Genomic DNA, 24993 nt, shown 5'->3' with positions numbered 1-24993 from the left:
TTAACAAGCTGCTCTGGGCATATTTTGTAGTTGGGGCACAGATGACACCTGCATCAATCAATAAATATTTATTATCAAAACATGATGTACCTAGGTACAAAGCTGTCCTAAGAAAATTCTAATGATTTTATTCATCTTGGGGGCAGACAGTACTTTTTGTTCCAGAGTCATAAGCAAAAGACTTAAAACGTTTTAAAAAAAATTCTTCGACCACTTATCTTGGGGTCTTTGTGCACCAGTGACTTCAGGTTCTGTAGAGAGACAGCAGGACCTGGTTCTCAGTGACTAGTGGTCCCCATCTCCCAGGAGACTCAGTTCTGGTCTTGCTTCTGCTATGTCTCGCCAGTAGGGGAGCAGAAAAGGCAGGGAGGAGACTTTCTTCTCTATCAAAGGCCAGAGATGGGAGAATACAAACTCGTTTCCTTTTGGTGATAAATGTAGTCCGTCTGACAGATAGGAGGAAAAGTCCTGTGAGGGGGAGAGAACCCAGTTAAAGGCGTGTGCTGGTCTGCCGGCGGGTCCCCAGCCTGCCCGGTGGCCCTCTGGAGCTGCCCTAGCTCGTCCCACGCCCCCTGTCCTCTGCGGAGGCCCTGACCGTCTGTGGAGGACACACGGAGCGCCCCACGCTCACAGCATCAGAAAGCACCTGAGCTGATGCGTCCTTCCGGCTCGGCAGATGGAAGAAGAGAATCAGTGAGTGAATACAGCACTCGACTGTGATCAACAAAGTGAAACGCGTGAGAAACAGCTTGACACACTGGGTCCTGAGCTGTCCTGACTCTTAGTCTGGGTATTACATTGACAGGTGCACGATTAGGTAAAAAGAATTTGTACCGTCCAGCCAAGAGTCCAGACCCCCGCGGCCCCCGGTCTCAACAACACTGACCGTGGGAGCCCTTTCTCCTCTGCTCGAGCCGAGCCCCGCCTCGCCCCGCCCAGCAGAATCGGGAGCTGGCTCAGGACTCGCAGGCTGCACCGCTCCTGGGCCTTAGTTTCCTCTGCTCTGCTGACGTCCGAGCAGGTGACCGCCAAGGAAGACCTTCCCAGCTCTAGACCCCTGGGAAGTTTTTTCGGACGTGACACGCTGAGAGCCGCCAGCCCCTTTCTCTAGCAGCAGTACTTTCCCACGCCATCGACCATTTACTGCTCATCTGTTTCACTGTGTGCCAACTCCTGTCAGAGGGCTTCCCAGAGCATGATGCCAGCTGCTGCATGCAGGGAGAGAACATGGCCAAGCCAGGGGCGCTGCGACTGCAGGCTCTCCCGGAGCCTCTCCAGGTCCCCCGCCCCGCGTCCACTCCGTCTCAGCAGGGGAGAGGACCACCCATCCAACCCTCTGCACCGGGTCCCCCCAGGACCGTGCACACCACTGTACCTGACCGTCCTTCTGCATCAGGGTCCACAGGTCGAGTGCGTCAGCCCCGCAGTCCTGGGCTACCTGTAAACAGGCCCTGGCATATTCACCAACAACCGAGTTCAGGCGGTTTAACTTGCAGCCTATTGAAAAAAGAAAATCCAGGTGCAACCAACAGACCCAGGTGCTGGCCTCTGTGCAAGCCCTACTACCTGGAGGGCTTCTCAGCACAGGTGAATGGGTACCTGCTGACGGACCCGAACTGGCCTGCCATGGGGCTCGGGACACAGGACGGGCCTCGCAGGTCACGCGTGTCCTGCTCCCCAGCATGGGACCAAGGCCAATGGAACCATGAAGGGCGTTTAGGGGACACTGGACAGATAGGGGCCGGGGGAGCTGAGTGGCCTGGCTAGAGCCCTGGCCGGAGGTGGATGGAGTCGGGCTGGGGACCGGCGCGGGCAGGGTGTGGTGGGGAAGACTGCAGGGTCCGGATGCCTCAACTGGCGTATGCAATGAGAGGCCGGTGCCGGACGGGGGAACAGCCACCCATCTGACTTTGAACCAGAAGCGGTGACAGCCGCAAGGGACCACAGTGCTCAGTCAGTTCTCTGCAAAGGGCTGGCCCCTACACGCTTTCTGTCAACAGGAGACACGATGGGAGCTCTTCTGTGACCTCTGTTGACGGAAAGTGGAGACAGGGAGTTGACCCCTGAGGACGCAGCCCTGCGTCCGGGAGCCCACACTCACCTTGCTGGAGGCACTCCTGCGCCCACGCAGCCTCGCAGAGCGGGGGCGGTGTGATGAGGATGAGCCTGCCCTCGGGCACGTCCACGGACCGCAGGTACCGCACCATGCTCCTCAGGTTGGCCACAAACTCCTCCAGGGGCACGTGCTGCTTGGGGTTCTCATCTGTTCGGGAGGGAGGCAGACACTTCAGCCCCAAAGCTTTTTTAAGGGGTGACAGGTCAGGCTGATGCATGTTCATAGGTGGGCCCCAATCCTGACGTTGCCGGGGAAATGTGTGGCACCGAGGGCGGGAAGTGGGGAGAGTTCCAGCACAGGGTTCTTCATAAAATGGACTTCATAAAACGGCTTGGAGCCTTTTAAGTGCGCTTGCCTCTCCTGCTTTTCTGTCCTGTGGTCATGAACCCAAAAGGCTGGATTTGTAAAGGAGGCCCGAGCTGTGGAGGGAGCCTGCCCAGGTTCTAGCCTGGCTTTGTCACTGGCTGGCCTTGTGCCCTTGGACAAATGATCCACCTTTCTGCCCCTCCTGCTGGTTTCCTGCTGGTAAATGGGGGTGACAGCAGGGTCTTGCTGTGAAATTACATCAGCCAAGTGTGCCAGGCACTGAGAGCAAGGTGCCTGCCGGGAAGGAAGCTCTCAGTAATAAGCTAAGCACAGCTGTCATCACTGCAAAGGTTTCCTTCTAGACAGGCTCACACAGGCTCGCTGCAGGCTTTTTGTAAACCCCACAAAAGTGTAATTCAGGAGGAAAGTCAAAGCACTCATGATCCTACTACCCAGAGAACCACTGCTGGCACTTGGCTGTACTTCTTTCCAGTCCTTGCCAAGCTGAAATGTATACTTCACAAAAGAACAGGCATCACACTAAAGATAAATGACCATACTGTGTTTTTTTAAACATACATTATAAGCGTGTCTGTGTTCACAAGGAGTCCTCAGAAACCTGGTGCCTGGTTGTAGGGTGACCACAGTGAACGCTTCTGCTTCCTTACTGTGTAGCACACCAACGTTTTGTTGTAAATAACACAGCAGAGACGTCTCTGCACATGGACCTGGCTGGCCAGGTTTCTAGATGAGGGGGGTCTGGATGGCAGCTTTCCGGAAAGATTTCAAGTCCTCCCTGTCCCCGCCCCTCCTCCAGTCCTGTAAGAGCACCTGTTCTCCACACTTGGCAGCTGTAGTAATGCTGCTTAAACGCACTGATGTGAGAGTCAATATTCAGTTTTCCCTTTGTGCGTGACGGAAGGCGTTACACATTTCTGAACATGTACTGGCTATTACAGTTCTCCTGCTGTGATCCATCTGTTCTGCCTCTGCCCATTTTTTAAAATTGTAGTGAGTATTTTTCTGATTGATTTCTACATTAAAAACATTAACCTTCTGTTGTCATGTTTTTGCAAAACTTTCCTTAAAGTGTCATTTTCTTTTTTTTGACATAGGCTATTTCATAAATCTATATTTTTTCCCTTGGCAATTTCCTCCATTGTTTTCATACTTGTTTTTCCTTGTCCTGAATTGAAAGAAATTGCTTCTTTGGGAAATTTCTGTCTCATGGAGAGCACTTCTAGTCTCTACCAACACTTGTTTATAACCTCACAGGCACAAGACGCCTTTGTCACAGTTGGGAGCTGCCTCCTCCCTGCTCTCAGCCTCACCTGAGGGCCCCACCTGCGCTGCGGAGAGGGGAGGGGCACCGGAGAAGCCTCTGGAAGCCGCTGCTCCTCTCAGTTACTCCGATCAGAGGGCCCTCCTTTCACGAGCAGGGAAGGAAAACGGGCTCGCGCTCGCCAGCTGTGCCTCCAGTCACGGAAACAGTTCTTCCAAAAATACGGAGACACGTCTCCTGTTCGGACCTGTTTCCCGTGGCCTGGGACTCAAGCCTGGTCAGGGTGCTGCTGCCCAGAGCGGTACTTTCTCCGTCAGTGTGAGTCGCACCGCGACGTGTACAGCTGGCTCTCTCCTGCCAACTGCATCAGCTAAAGCGAGCACTCAGGAACCGAGCGCAGCACAGATGGACTCCAAAACCATTAAACTCCAGAAGCTGCAGGTCTGCCGAGGACCCAGGCCTCTGCGAGGTCGGGAGTAAAACTGACTGACATTAAAGACAGAAGAAATGAGTGGAAGTAAACGGGGAACCTATTGTAAGTTTGGCAAAACTACCTCCTGGGAGATAACGAAAACATTTGAAAAGAGTGTAGAAACTTAAGTTGGCTTTAACAGAAAACAGTGACAGATGGCCTAGGGAAACACAAGTGCCTGTACCTTTGAGCGCACTGTCATTGGCGCCAAAGAAAATCGTGACAGCCACTGGGCTGTCCAGCCCGCTCCCCTTCCTGACGAGTCTGGGGAGGATAATTTTGGCCCATCTGGTGTTGTAACCTGAAAATCCACGATTCAGGACGTCACATTTTCTAAAATGAAAAAAAAAAGTTAAAGGTGAATTGTGGGCAGAGAACTGTTTTCGGCCCCCTGCAGCCAGACTTTGGTAAGGGAGGGGGTGTGTCTGTGAGGAGGCAGGCAGTGCCCGGCGGCTGACTGCCCGGGCTTCACCGTGTGGATGGGGCAGGGCCGGGCTAAGGCATGTCGGACTCCTTCCTGGTTCCGAGACCCAGGGAAATCTGCCCAGGCCTCCGTGACAGAGGTTGTGAAGAAGAAGGGGCTGTGCAGACTCGCTGGTGCCATGCCTGGTCGGTGGGCTGCTTTTAAAGGAGCAGAAGGCAGAGACTGCCCGTGTGTCCCCCGCTGTCTACAGCACACCCACAGTGGGGGCATTCGTTCAGGTCGTCAACGACACTGCCATCACTATCACCCCATGTTTTGATTCAGTAGATTAGTTGTGTTTCAGTTTAAACCAGTTCTAACAGGCATTTTATTCCTCTTTAAAACTATATGACTTGATTCACAGTACTGTATGGAATGCTGAAAACACAAACCATGGAAATGGATCTAACACTGAGTAGCTATGATCTTTGGTAGGTTTGTAGATGTTTTAAGTTACCCATTAAAACAATTTTTTCCCCAGTGAATCTCAGAGTTCAGTTTATGGTTAGCAAACTGACGTGGTTAGTTTTGTTGTGTGGTTCAAATTCTTACATGTAAGCAACTAAGCAGAGAAGCTGGGGCACCAAAGGCCCGAGAGAGGAGGAGGGCCTCTGCTCTGATAGCTCAGCATCTGTGAGTCTTCGGAGCGACGACAGAAATTCAGGAACGTTTACTTCTGAGTCTTGTGTTCTTAGCGTATACGGATTACAAAAAACTGACTAGCCGTTCTAACGCCTCCACTTAGAACACTTGACAGTGGAGCACTCTACAATCCGCTAAGTCTGTCTTACATCATCCAGCGGTTAAGTCCCTGCCGCACTTAAAAAACAAGCAGAGCTGCCCCCGCCCGCGTGGTGTGGCAGCAGCACAGTGAGGGCTGCGGTCACAGCAGCCAGTGGCTGGACCTCGCCGCCCTCGACCAGCAAGGGCCTTGGCCGCTCAATTTCCCTGAGCTTGTCTCCCCACCACTGAGAGATGAACACTACTACCTCATCTGCTAGGTTACCTGATGATTAAAAGTAATACAGTGGCCAGATCTATATAAGGAGCTCAATAAATGCCAGCCACTATAGATTAAAAAAAAAAAAAAATCATTATAATAAGGCTGGGAACCAGGAAAAAACTGCTAGTGAGGCCCAGGGTTGAAACTGTTACAGTTCCTGTCTGAAAGGGGAAGAGTATCCAAGTTTCTCTGGATTGACTCACACAATCAGTAGTGCCCACGTTATTCAAATGGCTAAAGAAACTGGAAAATTAAGAAAGGTTTTCACATAAATTCTTGGCTAACAATAGGAATTTAAGTTCAGAGGCTAAAAGAATTATTCAAACTATTAATATTTATCAATAAATATCAAAAGCATTTAAGTAGATTTAAGAATTGTTAAAATGCTTTTGTACTGAATATACAAAGATTTTACTTAAAGCTAAAATTTCGGGATTCCCTATGGGACTCCATTTCTTAAGTGTATTGCTCTCCATGCAGGCAGGGGGCACATGGCAGACTGCTACAGGAGACTCGGATTGGATCCCTGGGTTGGGAAGATCCTCTGGAGAAAGGAACAGCAACCCACTCCAGTATTCCTGCCTGGAGAATCCCATGGACAGAGGAGCCTGGTGGGCTACAGTCCATGGGGCCGCAGAGTCCGGTGCAACAGTGCACACGCATGCTCATCCAGGAAGTACAGAAGGGCAGTTACAGTAAGGTGATTCTTAGTAAGGTAAGTTAGTTAGGTAAGTTAATTCAGTGTTTTAACTGAATCAAATCAATTCCAGGCTTAGGTCTGCAAAAAACATTCACACCAAGTGTTCACATGGCTAAAGACAGAACGTGTCCTTCCAAAGGGCAGATGTCGGTGGGACAGAAAGGAGCATCACAGAGGGAGCGCACGGGACCGCAGCGTGAAGCAGACAGTGCCTCTGATGCTGGGTGTGCTGCTCCAGGGACCTGCCCGTTGGGAGAAGGTGGGCTCAGGGTGCCCACGTGAGGAACCACTGCTGCCGAGCTTTTAGTCTCTGTTCCACATGGCATTTTGGTTCATGACAGGTTCTAGTGGCCTTGGTTGAGGTCAGAGAGCCCAGGGGACGGGGAGGCAGGCTCTGTGGACAGAGCCCCAGTCAGGGAGATCTCAGCCCACGCAGGCCTCCCTGTGGGTCAGCCACAGCCGCTCAGTTTTGTTCTGTCACAAGATGCTTTTAAAATGTGACATATCCATACATGGTCTACAACTTCACCTTTAAGAAATACACATAATTTTATTTATTTATTGGCTGTGTGGCTTTGTGGGATCTTTGCTCCCTGACCAGGGATTGAATCTGGGTCCTAGGCAGCAGGGAATTCCCTACAATTACTCTCAGTTCTAAAAATTAACTAGCTTCTAATTAAATGGTCTTTAGCAATCACAAGCTTCCCTCATAGCTCACTTGGTAAAGAAAAGTGAAAGTGAATTCGCTCAGACACGTCCAACTCTTTGCGACCCTATGGACTGTAGCCTACCAGGTTCCTCTGTCCATGGGATTTTTCAGGCAAGAGTATTGGACTGGGTTGCCATTTCCTTCTCCAGGGAATCTTCCCAACTCAGGGATCGAATCCGGGTCATCTGCATTGTAGGCAGATGCTTTATCGTCTGAGCCATGAGGGAAGTCCGCCTGCAATGCAGAAAACCCTGGTTTGATTCCCGGGTTGGGAAGATCCCCTGGAGAAAGTATAGGGATACCCTTCCAGTATTCTTGGGCTTCCCTTGTGGGTCAGCTGTAAAGAATCTGCCTGCAATGTGGGAGACCTGGGTTTGATCCCTGGGTTGAGAAGATCCCCTGGAGAAGGGAAAGGCTACCCACTCCAGTATTCCGGCCTGGAGAATTCCAGGACTATACAGTCCATGGGGTCACAAAAAGTCAGACACGACTGAGAGACTTTCACTCACTCACTTAGCAATCACACCTGTAAACAAACAGTTCTGACCAGATTTTAGTACTAAAACGATTCAGAAAACAGTTATTGGTGAGACATTTCTGGAGTTTCAGACAATTGGAATATTCTGCTTTTCAGTATCTTCTATTTGATCAGGAAAGGTTAATCGATCAATTAAACAGGTACTGAACTACTAAAAACAAAAGCTAGCGTTTGCTGAGCACTTCTTATGAGCCTGGTACTTGACTGCGCAGCACCCAGTAGCTCACTCACCCTCCAACAGGAGAGCAGGGTCCCTCTCGTCCGCAGAGGGGAGGAGCCTGGGCTCAAGGCCAGGCCACCTGACACTTGCTGTTGGGCAACCTCACCCACCTCTCTCCACCCTAGTTTTCTCAGCTATAATGGATGGGGGGACTCCCCAGTTGTGCTACCGGTAGCTGTAAAGATTCAATGAGACAATAAACATGAAGTGTTTTAACCTCTCTTGGCACCTGGTGAGCACTCAATAAAGTTAGCTATTAGAACCTCCTACCCTTCTTACAGGAGAGAAAACAGGAATGAAACGACACTTTTGGGCTTTTAGATTAAGTCAATTTAAACAGAGAAAGCATTTGGAAATAGAAAAAGCTGGAAAGTCATTCTTTTCATTTCTAGTTTAGGAGATGAAGAAGAAATGAAGATATTTTAAAACACTTCAAATTCAGAAATTATGTTAAATGTATTTTCTTGGTGTGTTAGTTATACTGCTGAAGAAAACTATCAAGTAATGTAAGCCGGCAGACACCCAGCTTGTTGTTTCTTCTGAAGGAGGAAAAGAAAACTGCTGATCGGCTTACCGAAACCCAATCACAAATCCTGGTGTCTCCTGTTTCTAATGTGGAAATGTTTCTAAATATTTCTTAACCTCTTGAACTGGGACATGTTTTCCTTTTAATAATTCCATTAGCATATGCTTAAATGAATTTTGGCAAATGGGATGTCAAAATCATTATTTCTCCCCCCACCACCCCCACTATTTCTGCTATATATATATTTCTTTTCTGTTATATTTTATAAAGTGAATTTGGGAGGAAAAAGTCTCTACCCAAAAAGGAATCCAACTATAGTTTCAGGACATATTTTGTATTATTTCATTTGACTTCCTTGCTAATTATTTCGGTCATAAGTGAAAAAGAACTTGTCTTGTTTAGATAGTGAATAGCCATATGTTTTGGATCCAAACCCCTGACACATTTTGTCACAACTTTGAGGGTTTGGTTTCATGTGGTGGCCAAGTTTTAACTGAACCTGAGTGCTACCCCCCGCCCCCCCACCCCTTTGCATACACCAACTGGGAAAGGCGGAAAAGAGGAACAGAGGAGGGACTTACTGTTCGGCACCACCATTCCCTCTCTTCTCCATCAGTAAGCACTCAAGCATCAATCTAGAAACTATTCTCACCTGACCAGCATGTCAGCCAGTGATGCTCCCCATCCACCCTGCTGGAAAGAAAACTGAAGAAAGAAAAACCGATTACCACTTATCCATGTCATCAGGACAATCTGTTCAGCAACCCCCCTCCTGTTCTCTCTGCGTTCTCTGACTTCTTGGCCTGCACCATTCGCTTTGCTCCGAGGTCATTTCAGGGATTACCGTAGCTGCACTGCAGCAGCGCTCTAGAAGTGAGGGGTCTTCCCTGGCAACAGGATTTGAGCCAGTCAGCTGCATTTTATTATTTGTTTTTTGGCCACAGCATGAGGCATGTAGGATCTTAGTTCCCTGACCAGGGAGTGAACTCGCACTGCCCCTGTGGTGGAAGTGCAGACCCTAACCTCTGGACCACCAGCGAAGTCCCCGGCTGCATCTCACTGAGACCTGTGTTAGTGTCACTGTTATTTAGAAAAGATACTTAAGAGAGATACAAGAAATAAAATCAACTGTCTAGTTAGGAAATGAAATCCACATTACACTATCTCACCATAGTTGAATTAATAAGGAAATTAGAGAACTCAGAGTATTTTTGATATACATTCCCTTGTGGAATCTGGAAAGTCCTCAGGAGCCTAAAAATAAAACTGGTTTAAGAAGTCATGTCTGAATGTGAGAAAAATAAGAAACAAAAGCCACAAGAGGGTAATTTTAAAAACGCACTCCTTCCCTGAAGTAAGAACATCTATTTTTCCTCTGATGAAATAATCCTGGGTGAAAAGATGATCTGGCTCTTCGCTGCAGTGTATGCCTCTGGAGAGGGGAGCAACAAAATAAAAAGACACCTTAAGGGGCTAAAACTAGCTGCATCCATGCCAAGGTGGGGCCAATTATGGACAAGATACAGAGACCAAAAACCCAATTGCCACTTCTGAAGAGCTGGGAACAAAAGTGGGGTGTTACGAGCAAAAGCAAGATACTGCCCAGTGCCCCCTGCACTCAACACACTCGGAGCCTGGGCAAACCACCTAAGCCACCCCCCTCAGGACCCCAAGACTCACACCTACCCTCACCCCATCTAAGGAAGCAGTTTGCCCCACCTTGGGGAGCAAGCAAGGGAACATGTTACTTGTTTTCACTCCTTCCATGTGGCCCCAGGAGCTCCAACCAAGCCTTGCTTGAATTCCTTGACTGGTCTCTCACCAACTCTGATTAGGAAAAGGCCAAGAACCCTGGTTGCTAACACCTGGAGGTATCTCTTTCTGGATCAACCTGTTCCATCAGAGGAAGCACAGAGGTGAACTGGTTCCAGGGTTTCTGCGTGGAGCCCAGGCAATACAAAACTGCAGAAGGTGCTTCAGCCCCACCCTGGGGCCTGTGCAGGCGACCTGCCCAGGGAAGCTCTGCGATACAGAGCCCTGCTCCTGCTGTGAGCGAGTTTAAAAGTCCCTTTTCAGAATTCGCTGTATGGCTCAGGAAACTCAAACAGGGGTTCTGTATCAACCTAGAGGGGTGGGATGGGGAAGGAGATTCAACAGGGAGCGGACATATGTATACCTATGGCTGATTCATGTTGAGGTTTGACAGAAAACAGCAAAATCCTATAAAGCAATTATCCTTCAAAAAAAAATATTAATTAAAAAAAAAGTTCCTTTCAGGGAGAAGGACAAGGGTCACTGAGCAGGAAGACAACACGACTGGAGACAGCGTGCCAGGGCTTGTTGAGATTTCCATGAAAAATGACGCGGAGAGGAAAGGGCAGCCAGCGCGGGCCCTTTGACCCCAGGGCGCGGCCGGGACGAGCCCCTGAACGCGCCCGCACACGGTCTCCTCCGTCAAACGGGCTCCCGAAGACTCAAGAAGACCCGGGTCCAGTACTGCGAGGCCGCTGCCGCCCCCCGAGGCCGTCACTCCCCACGCCGAGAAACGAGCCACCGGCGCGGTGTCACGAAGGGGCCCGCGCTGCCGGGCTCGGAGGCGAACGGCCTGGGGGCGGCGGGCTGCGGGGGGAGGCGGCCCCGCAACCTCGGGACAGTCGGGGGAAACGGGAGCCAGGGATCGGCCAAGAAACCAGGGTCGCGGTTCTCGGTCGGGGCCGCAGGCCCAGGGGGCGCGGAGAGGCCGAGCCGGGGCCTGCGGACTGGACGCGGGGCCGAGCGGCGGTCACCTGGGTGATGGAGTCTCCGAAAAGCAGAACCCGAGGCCAGACCAGAGGGCTCCCGCTCGCCACAGCCTCGCATAGCGCCATGATGCCGACGGCCAGGAGGCGGGGCCACGCCGGATATCCGGGCGGGGCGGATAGCGGAGGGGCGGGGCCAGGCTGGACACCTGGGCGAGGCGAGCTGCCCGGGATGGGGCGGGCGGGAGGAGTAGGCGCCTGCGCAGTCCGAAGCCTTCGCTAGCAGGTCTTTCGGTTCAGTTCAGTCGCTCAGTCCTGTCCGACTCTTTGTGACCCCATGAATCGCAGCACGCCAGGCCTCCCTGTCCATCACCAACTCCCAGAGTCTACCCAAAACCATGTCCATCGAGTCGGTGATGCCATCCAGCCATCACAGCCTCTGTCGTCCCCTTCTCCTCCTGCCCCCAATCCTTCCCAGCATTAGGGTCTTTTCCAATGAGTCAGCTCTTCGCATGAGATGGCCAAAGTATTGGAGTTTCAGCTTCAACATCAGTCCTTCCAAGTAACACCCAGGACTGACCTCCTTTAGGATGGACTGGTTGGATCTCCTTGCAGTCCAAGGGACTCTCAAGAGTCTTCTCCAACACCACAGTTGAAAAGCGTCAATTCTTTGGCGCTCAGCTTTCTTCATAGTCCAGCTCTCACATCCATACATGACTGCTGGAAAAACCATAGCCTTGACTAGACGGACCTTTGTTGGCAAAGTAATGCCTCTGCTTTTGAATATGCTGAGTTGGTCATAACTTTCCTTCCAAGGAGTAAGCGTCTTTTAATTTCATGGCTGCAGTCACCATCTGCAGTGATTTTGGAGCCACCCAAAATAAAGTCTGAAACCGTTTCCACTGATTCCCCGTCTATTTGCCATGAAGTGATGGGACCAGATGCCATGAACTTAGTTTTCTGAATGTTGAGCTTTAAGCCAGCTTTTTCACTTTCCTCCTTCACTTTCGTCAAGAGGCTTTTTAGTTTCTCTTCACTCTCTGCCGTAAGGGTGATGTCATCTGCCTATCTGAGGTTATTGATATTTCTCCCGGCAATCTTGATTCCAGCTTGTGCTTCTTCCAGCCCAGTGTTTCTCATGATGTACTCTGCATATAAGTTAAATAAGCAGGGTGACAGTATACAGCCTTGACATACTCCTTTTGCTATTTGGAGCCAGTCTGTTGTTCCATGTCCAGTTCTAACTGTTGCTTCCTGACCTGCATATAGGTTTCTCAAGAGGCAGGTCAGGTGGTCTGGTATTCCCATGTCTTTCAGAATTTTTCAAGGTTTATTGTGATCTACACAGCGAAAGGCTTTGGCATAGTCAATAAAGCAGATGTTTTCTGGAACTCTCTTGCTTTTTCGATGATCCAGAGGATGTTGGCAATTTGATCTCTGATTCTTCTGCCTTTTCTTAAACCAGCTTGAACACCTGGAAGTTTACGGTTCACGTATTGCTGAAGTCTGGCTTGGAGAATTTTGAGCTAGTAAAAAATTATTTTACTAAATTACTTTACTAGTGTGTGAGATGAGTGCAATTGTGTGGTAGTTTGAGCATTCTTTGGCACTGCCTTTCTTTGGGATTGGAATGAAAACTGACCTTTTCCAGTCCTGTGACCACTGCTGAGCTTTCCAAATTTGCTGGCATATTGAGTGCAGCACTTTCACAGCATCATCTTTCAGGATTTGAAATAGCTCAACTGGAATCCCATCACCTCCACAGCAGGTCTTTGCTGGTTGGCTGTTCTTCCTGGATGGTCCCTTAGGGGCTCCAGGAGCGGGGTTCCTTTGGAGACCAAGTGAAAGTCTCTCAGTTGTGTCCGACTCTTTGCGACCCCAAGGACTATACAGTCCATGGAATTCTCTAGGCCAGAATGCTAGAGTGGGTAGCCTTTCGCTTCTCCTGGGGAATCTTCCTAAACCAGGGATTGAACCCAGGTCTCCTGCAGGCAGATGCTTTACCAGCTGAGCCACTAGTTGGACCCTTTGGAGGTCACTTTAAAACATGCACTAGCTGCCGCTTCTTGGAGAGCTCATTTTTGTCAGTTTACAAAAGCTCAGCTTCCTGCAATTCATTAGCTTTTTATTCCATTACCCGAGCCATTAGATGTGGGGCGCGCATGGCGACCCTGTCATCTAGAAGCCCACCGACTCTTTGAGACAGATGAGGTGAGGCTGCATCCACCCACCCTCTGGCCAGTATCAAATGTCAGCTCTGCAAGTGGCAGACAACCCCGAAAGAGCGATGTGGCGCTGCCATCAGATCCAACATCTACCGCGTGAAGGTGGGTTCAGATGTTTGAGCAGTCATTTGAAGAACTAACGAACGGTATAGCAAGGACTTCCAAGGGATTCATTCATCACAGCTATCCCTTGTTAATTAAATTAGGCATCCAACTTTTTGACCTCAGTTTTTAAAAAAAGTTAAGACATTTGCTAAAGATAGTACAGCAGACTACACAGGAAGGACTCCAGTGGGATTTTGCAGTAGGGGATAGCGGTAGGTAGGCTTCAGCTCAGTTCAGTCACTCAGTCCTGTCTGACTCTGCAACCCCTGGACTGCAGCACGCCAGGCCTCCCTATCCATCACCAACTCCTGGAGCTTACTAAAACTGATGTCCATCGAGTCAGTGATGCCATCCAATCATTTCATCCTCTGTCAGCCCCTTCTCTACCTGCCTTCAATCTTTCCCAGCATCAGGGTCTTTTCTAGTGAGTCAGTTCTTCCCATCAGGTGGCCAAAGTATTGGAGTTTCAGTTTCAGCATCAGTCCTTCCAATGAATATTCAGAAATCATTTCCTTTAGCATTGACATTTTAGGAATCAGTGAACTAAAATGGGCTAGAACGGGTGAATTTCTTGCAGTCCAAGGGACTCTCTCAAGAGACTCTCCAACACCACAGTTCAAAAGCATCAGGCCTTCATCACTCAGCTTTCTTTATAGTCCAACTCTCACATCCATACATGACTACTGGAAAAACCATAGCTTTGACAAGACGGACCTTTGTTGGCAAAGTAATGTCTCTACTTCTTAATATGCTGTCTACGTTGGTCATAACTTTTCTTCCAAGGAAAAAGCGTCTTTTAATTTCATGGCTGCAGTCACTATCTGCAGTGATTTTGGAGCCCCACAAAAAGAAAGTCTCTGTTTCCATTGTTTCTTCATCCATTTGCCATGAAGTGATTGGACTGATACCATGATCTTAGTTTTCTGAATGTTGAGCTTTAAGCCAACTCCTCTTTCACTTTCATCAAGAGGCTTATTAGTTCTTCACTTTCTGCCATAAGGGTGGTGTCATCTGCATATCTGAGGTTATTGGTATTTCTCCTGGCAATCTTGATTCCAGTTTGTGCTTCATCCTGCCTGGCATTTTGCATGATATATTCTGCATATAAGTTAAATAAGCATGGTGACAATATACAGCCTTGAAGTACTCCTTTTCCTATTTGGAACCAGTCTGTTGTTCCATGTCCAGTTCAAACTGTTGCTTCTTGACCTGCATACAAGTTTCTCAGGAGGCAGGTCATGTGGTCTGGTATTCCTATCTCTTTCAGAATTTTCCACAGTTTGTTGTGATCCACACAAAGGCTTTGGCATAGTCAATAAAGCAGAAGTAGATGTTTTTCTGGAACTCTCTTGCTTTTTTGATGATCCAACGGATGTTGACAATTTGATTTCTGGTTCCTCTGCCTTTTCTAAATCCACTTGAACAACTGGAAGTTCATTGTTCATGTACTGTTGAAGCCTGGCTTGGAGAATTTTGAGCATTACTTTGCTGGAATTTAAGACGAGTGCAATTGTGCATTAGTTTGAGCATTCTTTGGCACTGTCTTTCTTTGGGATTGGAATGAAAACTGACCTTTTCCAGTCCTGTGGCCACTGTTGAGTTTTCCAACCTTGCTGGCATATTGAGTTCAGCACTTTAACAGCATCATTTTTAAGGATTTGCAATAGATCAACTGAAATTTCATCACCTCCACTAGATTTGTTCGTAGTTATGCTTCCTAAGGCCCACTTGACTTCACATTCCAGGATGTCTGGCTCTAGGTGAGTGATCATACCATCGTGATTATCTCGGTCTTGAAGATCTTTTTTGTACAGTTCTTCTGTGTATTCTTGCCACCTCTTCTTAATATCTTCTGCTTCTGTTAGATCCATACCATTTCTGTCCTTTATTGTGCCCATCTTTGCATGGAATGTTCCCTTGGTATCTCTAATTTTCTTGAAGACATCTCTAGTCTTTCCATTCTATTGTTTTCTTCTTTTTCTTTGCACTGATCACTGAGGGAGGCTTTTTTATCTCTCCTTGCTATTCTTTAGAACTCTGCATTCAAATGGGTATATCTTTCCTTTTCTCCTTTGCCTTTCACGTCTTTTCTCAGCTATTTGTAAGGCCTCGTCAGACAACCATTATGCCTTTTTGCATTTCTTTTTCTTGGAGATGGTCTTGATCACTGTGTCCTGTACAATGTCATGAACCTCCGTCCATAGTTCTTCAGGCACTCTATCAAATCTAATCCCTTGAATCTATTTGTCACTTCCACTGTATAATCGTTAAGGGATTTGATTTAGGTCATACCTGAATAATCTAGTGGTTTTTCCTACTGTCTTCAATTTAAGTCTGAATTTGGCAATAAGGAGTTCATGATCTGAGTCACAGTCAGCTCCTGGTCTTGTTCTTGCTGACTGTATAGAGCCTCTTCATGTTTGGCTGCAAAGAATATAATCAATCTGATTTTGGTGTTGACCATCTGGTGATGTCCATGTGTAGAGTCTTCTCTTGTGTTGTTGGAAGAGGGTGTTTGCTATGACCAGTGTGTTCTCTTGGCAAAACTGTTAGCCTTTGCCCTGCTTCATTCTGTACTCCAAGGCCAAATTTGCCTGTTACTCCAGGTATCTCTTGACTTCCTACTTTTGCATTTCAGTTCCCTATAATGAAAAAGACATCTTTTTTGGTGTTAGTTCTAGAAGGTCTTGTTAGGTCCTCATAGAACCGTTAAACTTCAGATTCTTCAGCATTATTGTTCAAGGCACAGACTTGGATTACTGTGATATTGAATGGTTTGCCTTGGAAACAAACAGAGATCTTTCTGTTGTTTTGAAGATTGCATCCAAGTACTGCATTTCAGACTCTTCTGTTGACTATGATGGTTACTCCATTTCTTCTAAAGGATTCTTGCCCACAGTAGTAGATATAATGGTCATCTGAGTTAAATTCACCCATTCCAGTCCATTTTAGTTCACTGATTCCTAAAATGTCAATGTTCACTCTTGCCATCTGCTGTTTGACCACTTCCAATTTACCTTGATTCATGGATCTAACTAAACTCTGGATATAAGAAAGAAGAGTAGGGGTCTGTAGCCAAGGAGCAGGGGGAGGGGTCAGATGAATGTGAAACCACGAGGAGGGAGGATAAATCTCCCTGACCTGGTTCCCACTGAAGGCAGGGTAGGGTGATAGCAGGATGAGGAATCTGAGTGGCTATTCTGGGTGAGTAGATCAAGAGTGAAGAATTTTTGCTAAACTGACTCAGCAGGATTCTTGCTAAAACTGATCTAAAGGGGCCAAGGGTAGGACCCAAGGTGGGGGATTAGAAGACAGAGGAGCCTGGCCCATGTTTGCTCAAAGGAGAGTCCTTGTTACCTCAGTCATTGCCATGAAGTTTGACAGCTATGACTGAAGTGAGCCAGAAGGATGTCCTGAAAGAACTGAGCTTAAGGGGGAGACCAGCAGGGAAGTTATGTGTGTCAGAAATATTGCCGTTTGCGTGGCTTGGACATGGAGTGTGGGGGGAGTGGTTGGAGCTGGAGAGGCAGGCAGGGACCCAGTCTTCAGGTTGGGAGTTCTTGGCTTCAACTAGTATCATCTGAGAACTTTAAGAGTGTGCTGATGAAGTGGCATCACTGCAGACCAGTTAACTACACTGCAGATGGTGGGATGTGGCATCAGCACATTGTCACAGCTTCTCACGTGATTCCAGTATGTGGCCAGGGTTGAGAACCCTCTGTGAGGCCAAGTTAAGGTTTGGACTTCACCCTAATTAAGGCGAAGAAGCCCTGCAGGATTTCCAGCAGGGGTGGCTTGAGGGCAGGTCTGTTATTTTAGGAATCAGTCATAGGGAGAGGAGAAGGAAGACCGTGGCAGGAACCAGATGGGAGAAAATGACCTGGAGTTAGAGCCACAGTCCAGATTCAAGAGCAGCTTAACATCCTTAACTGAAATTGGTACCTTAGGGGGAGGGACTGGGAAACAGGACTTGCTTTTTTTGCTGCATATAACCTGGGTTGTAAAGATAACACAAGTGTGTATTAATTTTAAAATGTTTTTAAATGTATCTCAACAAAATCCTAAATGACACTTATAAAAGGTGACCCTTAGACCTCTGGTTTGGGCCAAAGTAGAGTACTTTATAGAAATAGATGTATTTTGTTTCAAGCAAAAATTCAGATTCAGGCACTGACGTGTGTATCACCGAAGCACAGGAAAGAACTAAACAGTGCCTGGATGAGTGGAGGCTTTAGCCTGACAGTGAGTGTAACAGCTCTGCAGCTGGGCTGCAACTTGAGGACCTGGCCCCGGTCTGTGCTCATTCTCATTCAGAGGGAGCAATCAGGCCCTTTCCTTGAGAAAGCAGCCCCGGGCTGAGCCCTCCACACATGGCACTCAACACTCCTGTGTCCAGTTACTTGCAAGTCTAAATTACTTGTACTTGAGGAAACTGGACTGCTGATTACTTTATGCATAAAACAATTCGACAACATATGACCCTTGAACCTGAGTCATAAAAATTCTATTTTGAATATCTCTGAATTGAATTATACAAAGAAATAATATTGAATCTCAAGTCCTAATTTTACAAACTATAAATTAAGGAATTTGGTAAGAATATTGGAAAGAAATAGAAAGGGGGCTTAAAACTTTTAAGTGATAATCTCTAATTAGCAATTCAAATTAAGAGGATATAAATGAAAACTCAAACCATCACACATTACCTTTCCTTAAAAGGGACATAAGATATTCCGACCCTGCTGCTGGGAGCAGATCTGAAGTTCCTGAGGGAGCTGCATACATGCCTAGAAGTAGAATCAGTAACAGCAGTTTATTCAGCGGTGTGAGAATAATGGACAAATTTGGTGGTGATTTAGCAGTATTCAAGGTGCTTGGATAAAGGCCAGTTGCCATCGAAAGTGAACAGGGTACCCCAGAGAAATGAATGTATTTTATTTTAAGCAACAGAAGTAGACTCAGGCATTACAAAAGGCTGAATGTCGACAGACAGAGGCTGTCAGTGGACGGGTGTGAGGGCCTCGTACAGTCTCTGGGCCGCCAGTTCCACCATTTCTCGGAGGGACTCGTCATCTTCACTGCCTTCTTCACATTCTACAGTCTGAAAGTGAGAGCACAGACATGCCTTTTAATGCAAGTGTCTAGAATTATTATATGCAAGGTAAACTAATGCTCTTTAAAAACAACTGGTTCCCAAGGGGGTGGGGCCTTGATTATTAAAAGCCAGAAGGGCTGCACTGCATACCTGTGCGCTTGCACTGGATGCAGAGATTCCCAGTGGCATGATGACTGGGTCTAACGAGAGGCTAACTTGGGAGGGAAAAAAGAATAAAAGGAAAGCTGAGAGAACTGTTTACTTCATAGCCTGTGTTTTGATCCAGCAAATGATACTCCAGGAATTTAGTCTATGCAACACAAATTACTGAAACACTGAGCAAACAATAGATGTGGTCATCTACTCAACATCTGGTATTAAATTTGATTTATATTCACTCATCGTCTCCTGTGCCTGCGTGCTCAGTCACATCCAACTCTTTGTGAGTCCATGGACTGTATCCTGCAGGCTCCTCTGTCCATGGGATTTCCTGGGCAAGAATACTGGAATGGGTTTCTGTTTCCTCCTCCAGGGGATTTTCCCGACCCAGGGGAAACCATGTCTCCTGCACTGGCAGGTGGATTCTTTACCACTGTACCATCTGGGAAGCCCAGTCATCTCCCAATTACTTCTTAACTACAAAGAACTATACTGTTTAAAAGAATTTTTGTTATACAATAAATATCCCTCATGTAAAAATTTAGCAATGAAAACACCCTTAATTCTATGACCTACTGATAACTACTTTTAACCTTTCAGTATATAATCTTCTAGACTTCTGGCTATACACATATTCCTTTAAAACAAAAATGGGATAATTTATCATACTTGCTATCTTATAACTTTCCCCTCCCACTCAATAATGTAAATGGATGACTTTGCACATTAATAAATCATTCCTAGTGGCTGTACATATAGTATCATCATAAGGGTATAACACACATATTATTTTTTCAGTTGTTTTATTTATTAGATCCTACTCTTGGAAATGTAGGTCTCTTGCAGTTTTTCTGTGTTATAATCAATGCTAAAATAGACATCCTTTTATAGATACTTTTGCTCACTTGCCTAATTATCTTCTTTGGTTAAATCCAGGAAGTGGAATTGTGGATAAAAGTATTTATTTTTTGAAGACTTTCGATGCAGATCACCAAACCACCCTGCAGAAAGAATGCGCCACCCAACTTCTAGCCTCTTCCTTGTCCAAAATAGCCCTGGAAGTCACTGTTCCCCTCTTCTTTCACTGTCACTGGGTCATAGCACCCTTTTTAATTCGTGCCAATATAAGCACAGAAACAGTGACGTCTCATGCTTTAAATGTGTATTTCCTTTAATTATTAGTGGATCTGATTTGAACGTTTGTTTCATAGGTTTACTAGCTCTCAATATTTCTTCTCTAGGTTCTTAGCTTTTTTTCCTTCTTATTGAGGTAAAATAAATCTAGTGTTTTCTCAAAACATCTAAACAGTCAAAGTATATACAGAAGAAATACCAAAGGTGTTATTTGTTTAGAACTGTTTTAATCTTCAAAAACAACTCCACAAGGAGGATGTACTTATTCATTTCTGTCTGTGACATAATCCTGAAAGATCTGCTGGGTGTGGTGGGAGGAGGCCCTACACTCTCGAAGCCCATTGTTTGGAAAAATCACTTGGATCTTGCTGCCAACAGAAGAGCAGCTTCTCTGAAAAATCTGGAGTTAACTGGATGCCACACTAGCGAAATGCTGAGGTTAAGGCACATTATTCAAATAGAAAACAGTGGAGGAATAAAGACAAGGGAAATGTGTGCTACGCAGCAACGTGCAAAAAACACTCATGATGAAAGAGAAATAAAAAGGACACAGAACTGGTAACACAAACACAATTTTTAAAATGTAGGAAAAAACTGGAAGGAAATGCCAAAATGTAAGAGATTTTTGCTTTCACTTTTTTCCTCCAGATGTCCTGAAACGTAGAAATGAACAGCTACATACCCGTGTCTCCAAATTTATGTTAGCAGTTTTTCCATCCACTGTGACACTAAGAATAGAACCATCTTTTACACTAACACAGTCTTCTCCAAATATGTCCCTTAAAATAAACAAAGATGCGCTATTAGTGGAGAATGCTTTACAAATATGTAGAGTACAGTTTTATATATTTGGGGGAAAATAATATTGGAAATAGCCTATAGTTGTGAAGTGGAATACTTATACCTACCCCCCAAAAGCTAAAGTGTCAGTTGCTCAGTTGTGTCTGACTCTGTTGTGACCACATGGACTATAGCCCGCCAGGCTCCTCTGTCCATGGAACTCTCCAGGCAAGAATACTTGAGTGAGTTGCCATTTCCTACTCCAGGGGATCTTCCCCATCCAGGGATCAAACCCAGGTCTCATGCATTGCAGGCAGAGTCTTTACTGTCAGCCACAGCATTTATCCCCATCTACCCCTGAGATTTATTTACTTTCATATATTTTATTAATTTTACAAGACAGGTGAAATACACAGCTATCATTTATTAAGAATGCTCCATTCAGCAGGCACTGTGTTAGGTACTTTATATTCATTATCTTAATCCGTATGTATTTTGGTAAGGGGGCTTCCCTGGTGGCTCAGCTAGTAAAGAATCCGCCTGCAATGCAGGAGACCTGGGTTTGATCCCTGGGTTGGGAAGATCCCCTGGAGAAGGGAAAGGCTACCCACTCCAGTGTTCTGGCCTGGAGAATTCCATGCACTGTATAGTCCATGGGGTCTCAAAGAGTCGGACACAACTGAGCAACTTTCACTTTCACTTCATTTTGGAAGGAGCCCCTTCCAGACAGGAGGGAAGCAAGACACAGATTTGCTTAAAGCCCCAAGGCTATGAAGCACTGGAGTAGTCTTCAAATCCAAGCACCCCAGTCCACTGGCTCTCTGGGCCTTTAGATCAATTCCAAAGGCCTCCTGTGAGTTACACTCAGCAGTGGCTGGGGTATTTAGTTGGAAAGAAGCGGTTCAAGGCACTTTACTGATAGAAAAGAGTCACCCAGACCAGTTCGGTGACCTTGTCTGAGCCTCAGAGCCAGGCAGCGATGGCACCGGCACTGAGCCCCTCCCTCCTGCGTCACTACCCGGCTGAGCAGTAATCACGCAGCACTTACTGAAGCATGATCTCCAGCCTCTTGCTGTAAACGTGCATTTCTAATTTTTTAGAAACCTTCTGTACTGCACCTGGGGAAAAAAAGGAACGGTGGGTTCAATGTCCATATTCCTGGTTAGGATAATTTCCAAATCAACAATCAGAAGACAGTTGCTGAGAAACCAAAATGGTTAATTGGAATCCTTTAAGTGACAAATATACATAGAGCATCAACTTGTGGAGGTAAGTTGAGAAAAATGTGTAGCTTTCTTATGTGTCCTCAGAGTGGGGGGACTCAAAATAAATGGCAGATAGGGCTGAACATGCATGCAGGTACAGATACAGCTGCTGTTTCCAGACCTAGACTGAGGTGTCATCAGGTGAAGAAACGAAACAGGAGCAAATGCTATCAATGAAGAATAATAGTGTTTCACAGAAGGTGCTTCTAGAATAGAGCTGGCATGTGAGGCTTCCTGGAATATTTCAAGCTTAGCTTCCTCCCCAGGAACACAAAGGCCCACCGTACACGTGTACCTTAACATGCGTTACACTGAAGTATGCATAAAATAGAATCAAACTATAAAGAAATGATACAAAGATATTTTCATGGGCGTTTTCTTTGATTAAAAAATGCTCCTTAGCAAAGAAAACAAAATTACTGCAAAACTGCCCCCAATGGAAATTCCATTTTGTTAACAAGTTTTACTAGACATGAATATAGCAGCATATTTTCATATTAGAAATGTTGGCTCAACTCAGCAATATTCTGGAATTTCTGATTGTTTTTAAGAGGACTATTACTAAAGAGATTTTTTATCTTCCTGTTAATTGCAACCACATTTTTACAGCACGAATGGAGAATCAGGATAAAAAGTAAGTAAAATATTAGTAATATACACTGTTATTCATATATCTTGGATTATAGGAATGAAATAATAAAGAAATTTCAAGTTCTTGAGGACTGTTTTATGCTTTATATTTCACAGAACCATGGGATAAATGAAAGAATTGAAAAAAATGAAGTACTTCTGTACCTTTCCTTATTTTTGGGTTTGACTGAACTTCTAGTATCACGGTTGTGACTGTATCTGCATACATATCATTGGAAGGATTTGCCAACCACTGCAAGGAAAGAGGCAGAATTAGCAGGGTCCAGCCCAGCCACGCTCACAAACTGTAATCACCAGCACCCATCCACAGACTGTACGTGGGGGACTACTGCTTCTAGCATTTCACTGAAATCAACCGACCCATTATTTACTGAAATTAACTAATAATGCTGACTTCTCTAATTTTTTTTTTAAACAACAGTAAAATGTTTTATACCAAGTAGGTCCTTTGTGGTGAGTGTCTTATACGCATCCTCTCATTTAACTCACATCTTCATTATAAAGGAATAAACTGACTCAAAAGTAATTTGTGTAAGATAACATAAACAGTAATTAATTGCTAGTTTTGGGATTCAAACTTAAATTGCTAGTCTCTATATTTTAGTAGCACAGCCAGTTTCATCTTTAAAGATTTACTCTGCCTCTCATATGAAGCCTAAGGTCCTCTGTCACTGTCCTGTGCCCAGTGCTCTAGAAGAGTCTTCCCTGTCTGCCAGGTTAGGTGAGATCCCCACCCCGCCTCTTATCATTCTCTGTCCAAAGAGTACTTTTATAAGCAATAGAGTCACTTGAAGATCTACCTTGAAGATCTTCTTTGGCATGTTAATTCTAGGAAATAAAAAAATGCATTCTCTTAATAGTATTTAGTAGCAAGAGCTAAATTAATGTCTCTAATAACTTCTCCCCTTTCTTAGATATGCTTTATATGACTATATTATTTTATGTAACTTCATGTTATAGATAACTATTTCTCTTGACAGTTTTTCAGTTACTTTTAACCTTATAAACACAATTCAAACTTAAATCAGAGAACTGCAGTGGGAACAGCACGGACCAATCTTTTTCTGTTTGTTTAAACAGTAATATGTATAAACAGAATAGTAGACCACAGAGCTGGGAAATTTACAGTCTGCCGTGAGGCAAAGAAACAGACAAGGTATCTTCCTGGATCATTCAGTTCCAGGACTCACTGAAGAAAATCCTTCTTTAAATAGATGCCAACCTATGAAAGGGCTTCCCTGGTGGCTCAGACGGTGAAGAATCTGCCTGCAATGTGGGAGACTTGGGTTCGATCCCTAGGTTGGCAAGATCCCTGGAGAAGGGCATGGTAACCCACTCCAGTATTCTAGCCTGGAGAATTCCATGGACTGTACAGTCAATGGGGTCACAAAGAGTTGGACACGACTGAGTGACCTTCACAACCTATGAAAATCAACCATCAGAGTCATTTGGTGTGTGGGTCCTAAATTCTACCAATATGAATTTAAAATTATAACAGTGGGAACCATATTTACCTAAATTAATCATTTCGAGCCTTTGTGGATTTGGGTCATTTTAATGTTGCAGGATTCCACCCTCTTAAGAAGAACTGCATGACAAGTTTGTTTGCTTTAAAGTAACAATTATATTTTTATCTTGAGAATTTTAAGACCTTTTAATATTACTGAAGACATTCTAGAATACCACAAAATCAGTTAACACTTACTCATATGAGAGGCTTTGGCTCATTACACACACTAAATACTAAGTCTTAATTTATTATTAGTGTCTATGCTATTGTAACTATATAGAAAATGCCTACCTATGCTATATTTAAAGCTGATCTTGCAAAGAAAAATATACATATATATATTTTCCAACAATTTTTTTCCTGATTGGGAAGAACCCAATTTTCTCTACAATTACATGTGAACTCAAAACATTTCCCCCTCCTTGTTTAGGTAAATGATCTCATCTTACTTCTAATACCACCATTCCTGGTTCCTGTATTACAGTAATATTTTTAAACACTTTCAAAGCAGGCTTTTCTTGAATTTCTAATTCTTCCACATCACCTGAAAAAAAAGAAACTGTAAGATGTATATAATTTTTTGAGGGGGGCGATACAAGGCGGGGAAATGGGAGGTATAAACTACTGGGTATAAGATAGGCTCAAGGATGTGTTGCACAACATGAGGAAGACAGCCAGGATTTTGTAATAACTATCAATGGAAAGCAACCTTTAAAAATTGTGTAAACATAAAAAATTTTGGAAAAAAGCCATAATAAAAAATTAATAATCTTCTATAGCATAATTTATTTAGTTTAGAGTTAGCTGAAATAAGATGGTACAATGAAAAAAATTTAATAACTCATGTGTATAGACAGACTTTAAATAGTTGAGTAGATTTTATATAAATTGCTAATAGCAACTGAAAGAGATCAACAAATGCCTTATATTACAAAAATTCACATAACTAGACACAATTTACCTTGAACATTAAACATGTTATCAATTGCAAACTGA

General features: G+C 45.3%; 2 protein-coding genes across 2 annotated transcripts in view; both read right to left on the bottom strand.

Moving 5' to 3' along the window:
* Positions 1–53: 53 nt before the first annotated feature.
* Positions 54–11263, bottom strand: IAH1 (isoamyl acetate hydrolyzing esterase 1 (putative)). The gene is made up of 6 exons (XM_005905510.2): positions 11122–11263; positions 8988–9040; positions 4361–4509; positions 2102–2263; positions 1376–1497; positions 54–468 (listed from the first exon to the last, which is right to left on the bottom strand). Exons 1-6 carry the CDS (start codon positions 11200–11202, stop codon positions 286–288), a joined length of 750 nt encoding a protein of 249 aa, XP_005905572.1. The 5' UTR covers positions 11203–11263; the 3' UTR covers positions 54–285.
* Positions 11264–18319: 7056 nt separating this feature from the next.
* The window catches only part of CPSF3 (cleavage and polyadenylation specific factor 3), a 33393-nt gene continuing 26719 nt past the window's right edge, over positions 18320–24993 (bottom strand). Inside the window, exons 14-18 of the mRNA XM_005905511.3 lie at positions 24447–24541; positions 22632–22719; positions 21620–21689; positions 20474–20570; positions 18320–18504 (exon numbers count right to left, since the gene is read on the bottom strand). Of these exons, the coding sequence (XP_005905573.1) occupies positions 18403–18504; positions 20474–20570; positions 21620–21689; positions 22632–22719; positions 24447–24541 (452 nt within the window). The 3' untranslated portion in view covers positions 18320–18402. The remainder of the gene's footprint in view (positions 18505–20473; positions 20571–21619; positions 21690–22631; positions 22720–24446; positions 24542–24993) is intronic.

This window comes from Bos mutus, chromosome 11 (assembly GCF_027580195.1).
Source record: "Bos mutus isolate GX-2022 chromosome 11, NWIPB_WYAK_1.1, whole genome shotgun sequence".
Lineage (NCBI taxonomy): Eukaryota > Metazoa > Chordata > Mammalia > Artiodactyla > Bovidae > Bos > Bos mutus.
This window is presented reverse-complemented; position numbering and strand designations above follow the sequence as displayed.